The following is a 14,589-nucleotide window of genomic DNA, read 5'->3' as shown; positions in this document are numbered from 1 at the left end:
AGATGTGCACACTAGGAACTTGAAGCTGTTGACTCTCTCCACCACCGTCTTGCTGACAAAGGCAGATGCATAGTCCCTCAGCTTTCCCTTCCTGAAATACGGGCAGCACGGTGGCACAGTGGTAGAGTTGCTGCCTTACAACGAATGCAGCGCCGTCGACTCAGGTTCGATCCTGAATACGGGTGCTGTCTGTACGGAGTTTGTACATTCTCCCCGTGACCTGCGTGGGTTTTCTCCGAGATCTTCAGTTTCCTCCCACACTCCAAAGACGTACAGGTTTGTAGGTTACTTGGCTGGGCAAATGTAAAAAATGTCCCTAGTGGGTGTAGGATAGTGTTAATGTGCGGGGATCGCTGGGCGGCGCGGACCCGGTGGGCCGAAGGGCCTGTTTCTGTGCTGTATCTCTAAATCTAAAAAAAATCTAAAATCATCAATCCGCTCCTTGGTTTTCATAATGTTAAGGGCAAATTATTATTTTGGCACCAATCAACCAGATGATTTATCACTCTCTTGTACTCTGATACATCATAACCCATTATCCATCCAACAGTGGTATCATTGGTAAATTTAAAAGTGACACTGGTGCTGTGTCTGGCCGCAGTCATGGGTATAGAGACAATAAAGTGGGGGAATGAGCACACAGCTTTGAGGTGCCTTTTAGCTGATGGTTAGCAAAGAGGAGGTATTGCTGCCAATTTGTACTGATTGAGGCCTGCTGAGAGGAAGTCGATGGTCCAGTTGCATAGTGACGAGCAGAGGCCCAGTTCCCTGAGTTTGATGATGGATTTAGAAGGGGCATTGAACAATGAGCTGTCGTCGATGCACAACAGCTTGAGATACTTGTTTCTCATGTGCACGTGGTCCAGTGCAGTGCGGAGAGCCAACAAGATCACATCTGCTGTCAATGTGTTGTATTGATAGGCAAATTGAAATGGTCCAGATTATTACCAAGGCAGAAGTTGATTTGCATCAGAACCAACATCTTGAAGTACTTCATGACAATTCAATGTTCATAACGCTGGGCTGTAAGCTACCCAAGCAGAATATGAGGTGCTGTTCCTCCAGTTTGGGTATGGCTTCACTCTGGCAATGGAGGAGGCCTAGGACAGAAAGGTCAGCATGGGAATGGGAAGGGGAGTTAAAATGGTTAGTAACCGAGAGATCCCACAGGCCTTGACAGATCGAGTGTAAGTGTGCGTCAAAGTGGTCGTCAAGTATACATTTGGTCTCACCGATATACAAGAGGCTACAATGGGAAGAGACAATTAAAAAGTCTGCAAGGGAATATAGGTAGATTAAGTGAATGGGAAAGAGGTTGCCAGATGAAGTATAATGTGGCAAAATGTAAGTATCTTGACTTTGTAAAATAAAATGCCCCGCTATCTTGATCCCAGCTCTGAATAACTGCCCTCAACTTTACTCTCTATAATCCTTCTACCAACCCTTTTGCAAATAATACAATTCTCCCATAGTAAGATGTGTAGTTACTGGGATAACACTCATGTTAAACAGAGACTATGTCACACCTTTCATTGTTCCTATGCATGTCACCCTCTCAAACTTTACCTCAACTGAGAAGGAAATATGGATATACAATGGCAGAGGATTCGACTAATTTTCAGAGACTGATTTTCTTCTATTTGCTGCATCAGATGAAACAGCAAAAAAGCTAACTGCTAAATGGAACTCTGTTTTAAGTGGCCAAACCATTATCTGATTTTCCGCATGACCATTGTCTTCCTCTGAACAAGTGCTGTAATTATATTTATACAGAGGTCCTTTGGAGGCTAATTGCTTTCAGGTAAATCTAATGTCCAGTTTGCAGACAGTATTAATGTAATTGTTATTGCCTTGATTCAGTTACGTTTCAAGAAATAACACATTATACAAAAGTCTCTTTTCACATGCTTTCATATATATTTTCTGCAACATTTTGAAAAAATCATACAGATTTAAACATTTCAGAATGAAATGTTACTATCTGAAATATGGCCTATACATTCCATAATGCCTATTTTTGTTATTAGGTTTCTTATCATGCAACTTGACGTATATTAAGTCTTGTGAACTTTTATCCAACTATTTAGAAATGCTGATGGCTCATCATCTGGCTCGCTTCCTTCCTTTCACCTCACCAAAATCCTGCTTCCCGTGCTTTTTGCAACTCACCAGGACCCTGGTTCCTGTGATTCCTTTCAATTGAAAAGGGTACTCTCTTTTAACTCACTGGGGTCCAGGTTCCTATGTTTCCTTTCACCTCACAAGGGACCAGTTCCAGTGCACCTTTTCATTTCATTGTTCCCCGGGTTCTGGCTCTCCCTTTCAACTCACTGGTGTCTTGATTCCTGTGCTCCCTTTCAACCTTCCAGGGTCCTGATTCCCATATTTCCTTTCAACTCACAAGGCTTCTGATTCCTGTTTTTCCTTACAACTAAATGGGGCCCTTTCTGATGCTCCATTTCAACTCTCTGGGATCTGGATTCCCATGTTCCCTTTCAACTCACTGTGCACCTTTCAATTTACCAAGAGCCCTGTGCCTATGCTCCCTTTCAACTCAAGGAAACTTCAATTTGTGGTCACCCTTTCAACTCAAGAGAACGCATTTCTTTCTTAACTCATTGGGACTCTGATTCAGTGCTCTCTTGATACTGACCAGGACCCTGGTTCCCAAGCTCTCTTTAAACTTGTATAGGAAAGAACTGCAGATGCTGGTTTAAATTGAAGATAGACACAAAATGCTGGTGTAACTCAGTGGGACCGGTCTGAATCAGTGGGAATGGTCTGAATCAGTCTGAAGAAGGGTCTTAACCCGAAACGTCACCCATTCCTTCTCTCCAGAGATGCTGCCTGTCCCACTGAATAACGTCAGCATTTTGTGTGTCTCTCTCTCTCTTTAATCTTATTAGGTTCACTGGATAATTTGTTATAATATTGTGCAGCATTTAAAATTAGTGAAAAAAAAGCATGTTGCGGCATTAATAGGAATAATATTCAATAGCCTGGAAAATCTGCCCATCTAGCACCACAAAACTATGTTGTGTAGATGGAGACGATGTGGGAATGGTTGTGCAGGTGAAGAATTTGGCTACATCCAAAGCTCTGCAATTTCTTGCAATCTTGGGCAGAGCAGTTGCCAAGCAAAGCTGTGATGCACACGATAGGATGTATTCTACAGTCCATCTGCAGAAATTGGTAAGAACTGTTGGATAAATGCTGAATTTCCTTAATTTTCTAAGAAAGTAGAGGCATTGGTGTGATGTCTTGCTGCAGCTTCAGTGTGGTTGTTCCAGGACAAATTGCTAATAATATTTACGTCTAGAAACTTGAACCATCTCTCAACCATCTTCACTTCGGCACCATTGATGCTGATTGGGATGTGTACCCAACCTTGTTTCCTGAAGTCAATAACTAGCTCCTTCACCTTGCTGGCATTGAGGGTATGGTTGTAGTTTTGAATCCATGTTACTAAGCCATCTATCTCATTCCTGTACTGTCTCACCATTGTTCAAGATCCAAGCTATTACGGTGGTGTCGTCTGCAAACTTGTAAATGGAGCTAGAGCAGAATTTGGGCACATAGACATGATTTTATAGGGAGTCCAATTAGGGTCTGACAACACACCGTTCATTCAGAGCAAGCTTGATGTCTGCATTGGGGGGGGGGGGGGGGGGGGGATGATGTAGACTGCCGTCAGGATAGCTGAGGTGAATTCCCTTGACAGGTGGTAGGGACAGCACTTCACAATCAGATATTCAGGGGTGAGCCATGTCTCTGTGAAACAGAACACATAGCAATCTCTAACTTATTTCAGGTAAGTCATTCTAGCTTTAAGTTCATCTAGCTTATTTTCCATGGATTGCATATTAGCCAGTAGTATGCTAGGTGGGGGGGGGGGGTCTTAAAACCCCATTGTTTCCCCATAGGCCTTACTTTCAGTCCAGTGCGCCTAACCCATTTCTCCACTAGATGGCAGAATGTGGACTTTGTGAGCCTGTTCCCTGGGTTGGAGTCAGCACTGGAAGGCTGTGGAGGCTCTCAACCATTTCCACTTTGGCACCAATTAAACTGATTAGGGCATGTACTCCACCAGTCTTCCTAAAGTTGATATCTAGCTACTTCGTCTTGCTGTCCTGAACCATGTCACTAAGTTTTCTATCTCCTTCCTGTATTCTGTCTCATCATTGTTCGTGATTTGGCCCACCATAACGATATAACCTGCAGACTTGTAGAAGGAGTTAATGCTGAATTTGTGATTGATCATGATTGTATTGAGAATATAGTCGGGGAATGAGAACGCATCTTTGCGGGGCTCCGGTGTTGAGAATTATTGTGGAGGGGGTGTTGTCATCTATCCTCACAGATTGTGGCCTGTGGATCAGAATGTTGAGGATCCAGTGGCAGAGGTAGCTGCTGATTCCTCTGCCCAGAAGTTTGGAGATGAGTTTGGATGTGATTATGGTGTTGAGGGTGGAGCTTTAGTCGATAAATAGGAGTATAATGTTGGAGTCCTTGCTATCTAGGTGTTCCAGGGATGAGTTTATAGCCAGGGCAGCTGCTGTGGACCTGTTGGCTGCGGTAAGAAAACTGGCAGTGGATCAAGGCTGGCTGGGAGACTGGAGTTAATGTGCGCCATCACCAGTCTCTCAAAGCACTTTGTGATAGTGGATGTCAGAGCCATTGGATGGTAGTCATTAAGGCACGCTATCTTACTATCCTTTGGCACCGGGATGATAGAGGTCTGCTTGAAACAGGTGGGGACTTCAGAATGGAGTAGTAAGAGGTTAAAGATGTCTGTGAATATCTCTGGCAGCTGATCCACACGTCCCGAGGACACAGCGAAGGACTTTATCCGCTCCAGGTGTTTTCCATCAATTCACTCTCAGCAAAGCCGATCTTACATCCACATTAACCATAAATTAACGCTGGTTGGGCAGGTGCTATTGATGTCTGCCCTTCTATTCAAAACATATTTGATAAATTCCACCTATCTAAGCCCTTGACAATATGGCAGTCCCGATCTATATTGGGAAAGTTAAAATCCCCTACTATGACAATACTATTAGTCCTGCAGCTGCCTGCAATCTCCCAGCATATTTGTTCATCTAATTCCTGTTGACTATTTAGAGACCTTTTGTACTCTGTCAACAAAGTGATCACCCCCTTTTTATTACTCTGCTGCATCCATATATTTTCACTGGATGAACCGTCAGTAAAGTCATCTCGGACTACTGCTAGGACGTTCTCCTTAATCAGTAAACCAACTCCCCCTCCTCTTTTACCCTCAACTCTATCTTGCCAGTAGCACAGTAGCCTGGAACATTAAGCTGCCAGGCCTGTCCAGTCCCTCCCTGAGCAGGTTTCTGTAAAAATTATATTTCCCTAGTTGCACATACTTATCCACACTTTGAGTTCATTTGCCTTATCCATCCATGTGTTGTTTCTTTCTAACTCTTCTCAAATCCACAGTTACAGGAGTTATAATTCAGTTTTCTTTATCAGAAGACATTTCCACAAGGGGTTCAGTTTAATGAGGTGTACAATAAAGCAGGATCCAATAAAGTAACAAAATCAGAAGAGCAGGTTTAATAAGTAAAGGGGACCGCCATCTACCCATTATCCAACCACTATTACAGAGGTGAATATCTGCACATAAAGAGCCAACAACTGATTGGTACAATCAGTAATAGGTGAATTAAAATTTATTCAGAACTTGTAAATTTGGATCTCACAGGCCTATGAGGCCTGAGAATTCTCTATTCCAGGAAGCTAAAAATCCTATGGGAATCAAGCTTTTTGGAATCATGCAGGAAAGTCGATAAATTGGGAATTCAGCTATCTTTTTATTGAATAACAGAACTGGGTTGAGGTAATATATGGGTTAATTCTGCTTTCATTTTCTATGTTTCCCTAAATTTCATTTTTGCTGCAAATCACATATTCATGTCTTGTTATTTTTCTTGTTTAAAGAATCATGTGAAATACAAGTTCAAAGACGTGGCTGTTAAGTACGGCCTGGAAGAGGCCACTTTAAGTTGATACCATATCAGACGAACAGGGCTTGGAGTTGGAGGATTGGGACATGTGAGGGAATCACTTCTGGGCTGAGAGATTTGCTGGTGTTAGTTGTATTGGTACAGTGCCTGGGAATGAGGGAGATAAAGATGGAAGTAAAATAAAACAAAATTGAATCCAGTTTCCAATACTGGGGTCAAACCTGCTGAGAGAGGCCCCCTTTAAATCAAGTACCTGCAGTGGTTGCAACACTATTTAGAACTGGGCACACAGAATTGATTCATTTGGCAAAAGACTGATTTGCAATTAGAATTGCCTGGTTACATTTCCAGTGAGGCATAATTTTACCCAAAAATCTTTGCAATCCCATTCAATTTTAGAAAATAAAATGATGTTCAGAAATGTAGTGCCGTGTATCAGAACACTTTTAACTGTAGATGCAATTCTATCTGTCAAAACTTCAATTAGTTCAAAGAATTTATACCTACAGCATGTTTAATATGTTGTCTTTAACACTGTTGCTCAGAAGGCATGCTATATTTTAAAGAAAATGAAGAAGCAGGAGCACTAAACAAAAGAAGAAAAAACCTTACACAATGACTAACTGTTCTTGACATCATTAAAGAATTAAAAAGAAAGAAAATGTTGAAGGTCCTCACTAATGTAAACAAAATCAGCATGCTGTAAGAGGCAATGAAGATAAGCACTGCAAGATGGGCTGCAGTTAATGTTGCAGCCTGCCAGTAAATGATTTATTGCTTTGAGGATAGGGGTTAGATCAGGTCAGGATGAAGGGATCATGACTAGGACCTGGCATGGTGTAGGAGTGCATTGGCTCAGTAGAGATTCATTTGGAGTTGAGGGAGATCACAATCCTTGGTCAGAGGAGAATTGCTGAGTAGGTTTATATAGTGACTGGTGGTCAGAGCGGAAGATTAAAGGAGGCTGGAAGTTTGGATTGAGCAGGAAAATTCAAGAGGTACTGGAAATCAGAAATCATACAACTGATAGTGGTGGCAATATTTAAAATAGCTACTAATTATAATCAGTCATAAATTATTTCTGGGGACTATTGTCCAGAATGGGGGACTATGACAAATCACTGACTGGGCAGAAATGAAGCATGTAGTAGACTATTCACAAATACAAGTGGTCTACTGCTGCTTCAGGTAATAATAAAGGATGTCTCTTTGTTACGTATTTTGGAAAATATCCCAAACTATCTTATTAGATATTTTTAATATCTAAAAATATATTCTTGAAACAAATATATCAAAATACATTTGTTATTTTGGACAAATAACAATATGTAGGGAATTTTCATTAATCTCTAAATGGCTGTAAGATATTTTTTCAGTTTTAAATCAGTTCATTTTACAGGGAAACCTACAGGAGTGAATTTAGTGAAAATTAAGCATTCAAGAACAAATAAACACCCTAAAAACCCAGTTGATACAATTTCTCACTACGTCTGCATTTTCTGTCCATATTTAATATTTTTGTAATCACCTTATTCTATTTACTGTGATTTTCTGTCCAGTGAGAGGCTTCCAATATAAAACACAGGAACTGAAAATGTTACTTTGCACTCACCTTCCTTGGCTATGTCATAAGCTTTTCTGAGGAATTCTCTCGCCTCTTTGTATTGTGCACTTTCAAGCTTTTCGTCTGCCAGTGATGTGTAAATCCTCCAGAGGTTCGTACATGCATGTGCAAAGTGGAGGCAGCAGTTTTCATCTTGCCAAGTCTTTCCTATAGTGAGTTGATGGAATATCTCATAATGCTCAGCAGCTTTATCCAGTTCTCCTGCAACATACAATTGATAAACGTTAATTCAACACAATGACAAATTCTAGCTTTCAAACAAGTTTGATTTCTGACAATCCCAGGTAATTTGGTTCTTAAAATAGAATCTGAAAATAAAGGCTCAGATAAAATATTTGAGCCTCAAATGTATACTATGTTTTGAAGAATTGAGTATAAACTTTTAACAATACATTACATAGTTTAAAATATGGTCATCATTGGCACTTTCTTACCAAAAGTATTACCAAAATAATGTGCTGTTGAATATGTGGAATAAGCATAACTGATGTAGAATAAGCGATCAGCAAGTTCATCTAGTCTTTATTTCGTACTGTGTAATTTTATGTTCATTTTTTTATTTTTTGTGAACATTTTATGCAAAGTTTAATTGGTGGAAGGGGAACACATATTAGGGAAATTAAATTGTTTTGTCGTTAAATACCAATCCTTGACTAACCAGTTACTCCTCTTCTATCTCATTTTACAGAGGTTAAATTAAGGTAATATTAAACACATTTGATGCTAGAATGACATTTAATCTTTTCACTAAGACTTGAATACATGAAGGTATTGTACCACTGAAATTACAAATACTGACTCTAATTGTAACAATTAGTGCTGAAAGACTGAACTATAAGTCTCAATTTCAACAGAGGGCAAAGGGCATGTAATGGATCGGTGATATCCATAGAAGCAGGGAAGCTTGAGGCCTCAGGGTTCCCCGTGGGGCTGGGAGATGCACTCATTTATTATATAAAAATATACATATTTGATAGGAGAGCAAGATGGTAGCTAAACCTGGCATAGCAATATTCAACAAAAAGCAATGAAATAAAATAACCATAATCTGTTTTGTGAATTGGAATTAATTGGAACTTCATTTGACTTCAGATAGCTTTAAATAATCTCTTATATCCAACTGAAAAGAGTTTTAATTTAGCCTTTAGTACAAAATTGGAACCTCTGACAGTACAGTGCTCACTCAGTTTCTACACTAGGCTGAAGTGAGATGAGATAAATGATAAAATACCAGAACCTAAAAATTAGGATGGCGAAGTGAGGAAATGCAGATTTTGGTTACTGCACAAAAGAATGCAAAGTTCTGGAGTAACTCAGCAGGTCAGGCAGAATCTCTGGAGAACATGGGGCAGTGGTAATTTTCACATTTACAGACAGAAATTAATGGATTAAAAAAAGGTACAAACCATGCAGCAAATTAGAAAAGTTAGAACATTTATGTTTTGTCCACAGCCTCTGCCAGAATCATTTTTCCATGCTCCACTTGCAAGCATCACTGATAAATATTGCATCGCCATATTACGTATCACCATTTAACGTGTACAGTCACTAACTCACAATTAGCCTGCACCTTGCACTGGCTTTGGATCACTCACCACTTTTTGATCAATTGAGCTAGTCCATCATGTATGAGAGTGCATACCATGAGTACCAAGTTCTCCCTACCTACTTTTTCTTCACCTCCATAATAGCTATTTACTGTGGCTGCCATGTGCTGCCATGTCAATTTGTGTTCTTTAAAGAATAACTGTCTTCTAACTAGTAGATGCGTCAATGATAAGCAGTTATCTTTGAGGAAGGCGCAGTGAGAGTGTCCTGCTAATGATACAGGATGATGCCAATATTTTAAACTGGATTTTTCAGCAATTTCCTTAATTTCTTCAGCGGTCACTCAACTGGGTGTGAGCATTACATATAGCAGCCATTTAGTGCACCAAAATTGTAACAAACTCCAATTTCTGAGCACCACTATTCAATTTACTTTCACATACCTTCAAGGTCGTCAGAGGAGTGTCATGTGAAGAAGTGAGTGTGGGGATTAGCTGAGCAGGTAATCTCTCAGAGTTTTCAGTTTTTGTTTTACAGGAGAGGGGGATTTAAAAACTGGTCAGGACCAGCCTACAATACATGCTTTCAAGGTCGTCAGAGGAGCTGCACGTGAAGAAGTGAGTGTGGGGATTGGCTGAGCAGGTAATCTCTCAAGAGTTTTCAATGTTTTTGTTTTACAGGAGCGGGGGATTTAAAAACTGGTCAGGACCAGCCGACAACACATGCCTTCAAGGTCGTCAGAGGAGCGGCAGGTGAAGGAGTGAATGCGGGGATTGGCTGAGCAACTAAATTAGCAAATTGGTAAGTTAGCTAACTAGTCAATTTAACAGCTAATATAAGCAAGGCTTGCTCTCGGGGAGTGGCCTGTCAAGAAAAGTGCGAGTCTTTGGCGAGGAGGCTAAGGGAGGAGACTACGCCAAAAGTTGGAGAGGGTGAGACACTAAGGAAATGACAGGTAAGCTGAGTCAGTGTGATATTTGCAGGATGTGGGAGGTCAGGGACACTGCTGGTGACTCTGGCTGCTACAGATGTGGAAAGTGTGTTCAAGTTCAGCACCTGAAAGACCGTGTTGGGGAACTGGAGAGGGAACTGGATGACCTCAGGATCATCCGAGAAAACGAGATGTTCCTGGACAAGACCTGCAGCGAGATTGTTACACCGAAGGTACCGGAAGAGAGAAGGTGGGTGACGGTAAGGAAAGGAAGGAAGGATGCTTGGAGTACAAGAGACCCCGGGGGTTCTACCTCTTGAAAACAGGTTCACCCTCTTGGAAGCTGTCGGGACAGAAGACACTGCCAGTCTGAGCGGCGGACAAGTCTGCGAGGCAAAACATGGCGCTGAGGCAAAGCGGAAGAGACCGACGTCAGGCAGAGCCACGATAGTAGGGGATTCTATCGTGAGAGGTACAGACAGGGATTTCTGCGGCAACAAGTGGGATTCAAGGATGGTATGTTGCCTCCCTGGTGCCGGGACGTCACGGGCCGAGTGCAGAGCATCCTCAAGGGTTAAGGTGAGCAGCCGGAAGTGGTAGTGCATGTCGGCACAAACAACGTTGGGAAGAAGAGGAAAGATATTCTGCAGAGTGACTTTGGAGAGCTCGGAAGAAGGCTGAAAAGCAGGACCTCCAGGGTAGTTATCTCCAGTTTGCTTCCAGTTCCTCGTGCTGGTGAGGGCAGGAACAGGGAGATAGGGGATCTGAATGTATGGCTGAGGAGCTGGTGCAGGGGGCAGGGATTTAAATTCTTAGACCCTGGGATCTGTTTTGGGGTAATGGTGAATTATACAAAAGGGATGGTTTGCACCTCAACAGGCAGGGGACCAGCAATCTGGCAGGCAGGTTTGACTCTGCTACACGGGTGGTTTTAAACTAAATAGTTGGGGGGGGTCAAATGGGACAGACAAGGATGGAATTAAAGGGAAATAGAGTATAGAAAAAGTTTCTTAACTTAAGGGGACAGAAAGCTCACGAAGGGATCGGAGAATATGGCCAAGTGTAATAGGAATCGATGTGAAAGGTATGGTGAGTAATGGATTAAAAGTATTATATGAATGTGCGAAGTATAAGAAATAAAGTGGATGAGCTTGAGGCTCAGTTAGAGATTGGTAGATATGACATTGTGGGGATTACAGAGACGTGGCTGCAGGAGGATCGGGACTGGGAACTGAATATTCAGGGTTATACGTCCTATAGGAAGGACAGGTAGGTGGGCAGAGGAGGTGGGGTAGCTCTGATGGTGAGGGATGAAATACTGTCCCTTACGAGGGGTGACATAGGGACTGACGACGTAGAGTCACTGTGGATAGAGTTGAGAATTGTAAAGGTAAGAAGACATTAATGGAGGTTATCTACAGGCCCCCAAACAGTAGCCAGGATATAGGGTGTAAGTTGTAGCAGGAGTTAAAACTGGCATGTAACAAAGGTAATGCCACTGTAATTATGGGGGATTTTAATATGCAGGTAGACTGGACCCCAAGATAGGGAGTTTGTAGAGTGTCTCCGAGATGGATTCTTAGAGCAGCTTGTACTGGAGCCTACCAGAGAGAAGGCAATTCTGGAGTGAGTTTTGTCTAATGAACCAGATTTAATAAGGGAACTCAAGGTAAAGGAACTGCTTGGAGGTAGTGACCATAATATGATTAGTTTTAATCTGCAATTTGAGATGGAGAAGGTTAAATCAGAAGTGTCAGTGTTGCAGTTGAACAAAGGGGAATATGAAGGTATGAGAGAGGAGCTGGCCAAGATTGGCTGGAAAAGGATCCTAGCAGGAATGACGGTGGAACAGCAATGGCAGGAATTTCCAGACATAATCCAGAAGATGCAGGATCATTTCATTCCAAAGAGGAAGAAAGATTCTAAGTGGAGTAAGGGGCAACCGTGGCTGACAAGGGAAGTTAGGGGTGGAATAAAACTAAAATAAAAGATGTGTAACATAGCAAAGAGTAGCGGGAAGCCAGAGGATTGGGTAACTTTCAAAGGACAACAGAAGGTAACAAAAAGGGCAGTAGGGGCTGATCATTGCATTGGTGATCATTTTCCAATGTTCAATAGATTCCTGTGGATTGGAGGGTAGCTAATGTTATCCCACTTTTGAAGAAAGGAGCGAGAAAGAAAATGGGGAATTATAGACCAGCTAGCCTGACATCGGTGGTGGGGAAGATGCTGGTCAATTATTAAAGAGGTAATAACGGCGCATTTGGATAGCAGTAAAAGGATTGGTCGAAGTCAGCATGGATTTCTGAAGGGGAAATCCTGCTTGACTAATCTTCTGGAAATTTTTGAGGATGTGACAAGTAAAATGGATGAAGGGGAGCCAGTGGATGTAGTGTATCAAGTCTTTCAGAAAGCCTTTGATAAGGTCCCACACGGGAGGGTTGGTGAGCAAAATTAAAGCACACGGTATTGGGGGGGAAGGGTATTGACATGGATAGAGAATTGGTTGGCAGACAGGAAACAAAGAGTAGGAATAAACGGGTCCTTTTCAGAATGGCAGGCAGTGGCGATTGGAGTGCCGCAAGGTAACTATTTACAATATATATTAATGATTTGGATGATGGAATTAGAAGTAACACTCGCAAGTTTGCAGATGACACAAAGCTGGGTGGTAGTGTGAACTGTGAAGAGGATGTTAGGAGGTTGCAGGGTGACTTGGACATGATCTGAGTATAGGAGCAAAGAGGTCCTTCTGCAGTTGTATAGAGCCCTGGTGAAACCACATCTGGATTATTGTGAGCAATTTTGGTCTCCTAATTTGAGGAAGGACGTCTTTGCTATTGAGGCAGTGCAGCGTAGGTTCACAAGGTTAATCTCTGGGATGGAGGGACTGTCATATGAGGAATGATTGGAAAGACTGGGCTTGTATTCACTGGAGTTTAGAAGGATGAGAGGGGATCTTATAGAGACGTATAAAATTATAAGAGGACTGGACAAGCTAGACGCAGGAAAAATCTTCCCAATGTTAGGGGAGTCCAGAACCCGGGGCCACAGTCCAAGAATAAAGGGGAGGCCATTTAAAACTGAGGTGAGAAGAAACTTTTTCACCCAGAGAGTTGTGAATTTATGGAATTTATGGAATACTCTGCCACAGAAGGTAGTGGAGGCCAATTCACTGGATGAATTTAAAAGAGAGTTAGATAGAGCTCTAGGGGATAGTGGAATCAAGAGATCTGGGGAGAAGGTAGGCACATGCCATGATCACAATGAATGGCGGTGCTGGCTCGAAGGGCCAAATGGCCTCCTGCACCTATTTTCTATGTTTCTATACTAAAAGGAAGTATCTTTGCCAGAATTATTTTTTCAAGCATTTGGTGCATTATGCATATGTGCTTAATATAACATTAATGCCCACTGCAATTGTGCTGTAGCTATAGTAATCTCATGGATGCGCTTCAGCACCTACAGAACTCTCCAAATAGCAGCCAACATGCAGCAGCAAAAAAGACTGACATGGAGGGAACAAAAATGTAGAAGAGGTGAGATTTGGAGTTCTTCCATGTGAGTACATATCATTTGATTGTCCAGGCTGATTGATTTACTTAACATGAATGGCCCTAGCAATTTTGAAATGCAGGCTGATCAAATGGCTAGTGATTACAATAAGCATCCCAAATCGACTTGAATAAAAAGGTTATGATCAGTGAAGAGAGCACCACAGAATCAGTTACTATGCTGCTGGACATTGAAAACTGAGGCCAGCAGTTGCTGTGTGCAAGACATTAATATGACAATTCAGACCCTTTAATTGCAGTCTCATTTCTGATCTCTACACAATTTTACTTCACATACTGAAAGGAAGTATCTTTGCCAGAAATTGGGTTTCAAGCATGATGCATTATACGTGTGCTTTATAAAACAGTAATGCCCAATAATACTAATAGCAATTGTGGTCTTGTTATGATAATCTAAGGGATACATACCAGCACCTACAGAACACCGATAACAGTGGTGCAGTAGTAGTGTTGCTGCCTTATACCGCCAGAGACCTTGGTTCGATCCTGATTACGATACTATCTGTACGGTTTACATGTTGTCCCAGTGACTCCATGGGTTTTCTTTGCGTGCTCCAATTTCATCCCACATCCCAAAGACATGCAGGTTTGTAGGTTAATTGGCCTCTGTAAATTGTCCCTAGTGTGTAGGGTAGAACTAGTGTATGGGTGATTGCTGGTCGGCAAGGACTCGGTGGTCCGAAGGTCCGGTTTTCACAAAATATTTTGAAAGATTAAGATAAACAATGTGGTCCTAGTCTCTCATAGAGTGAACAGTGAAGATTGCATAACAAGAAATGCTGGACGAACTCAGCGGGGTGAGCAACACCTGTGGAAGCAAAGGGATGATCAACATTTCGAGTCAAGACCCTACATGAGGACTGAGGGTGCAGAGGGAAGTCAGCCAGTATATAAAAGTAAGAAGGAGGGGGTGCGAAA

At 41.9% G+C, this 14,589-nt stretch overlaps 1 protein-coding gene across 3 annotated transcripts in view; it reads right to left on the bottom strand.

Annotated features, from left to right (window-relative positions):
* ttc29 (tetratricopeptide repeat domain 29) overlaps positions 1-14,589 on the bottom strand; it is a 237,649-nt gene that overhangs the window by 144,655 nt on the left and 78,405 nt on the right. For all 3 annotated transcript variants that reach the window (XM_078406097.1, XM_078406087.1, XM_078406107.1), the window contains one exon: positions 7,606-7,818. In XM_078406097.1, the coding sequence (XP_078262223.1) occupies positions 7,606-7,818 (213 nt within the window). The remainder of the gene's footprint in view (positions 1-7,605; positions 7,819-14,589) is intronic.

The sequence above is a fragment of the Rhinoraja longicauda genome, chromosome 1 (genome assembly GCF_053455715.1).
Source record: "Rhinoraja longicauda isolate Sanriku21f chromosome 1, sRhiLon1.1, whole genome shotgun sequence".
Classification (NCBI taxonomy): domain Eukaryota; kingdom Metazoa; phylum Chordata; class Chondrichthyes; order Rajiformes; family Arhynchobatidae; genus Rhinoraja; species Rhinoraja longicauda.
Note: the sequence above shows the minus strand (reverse complement) of the source record. Positions and strands in the feature narration are given on the sequence as shown.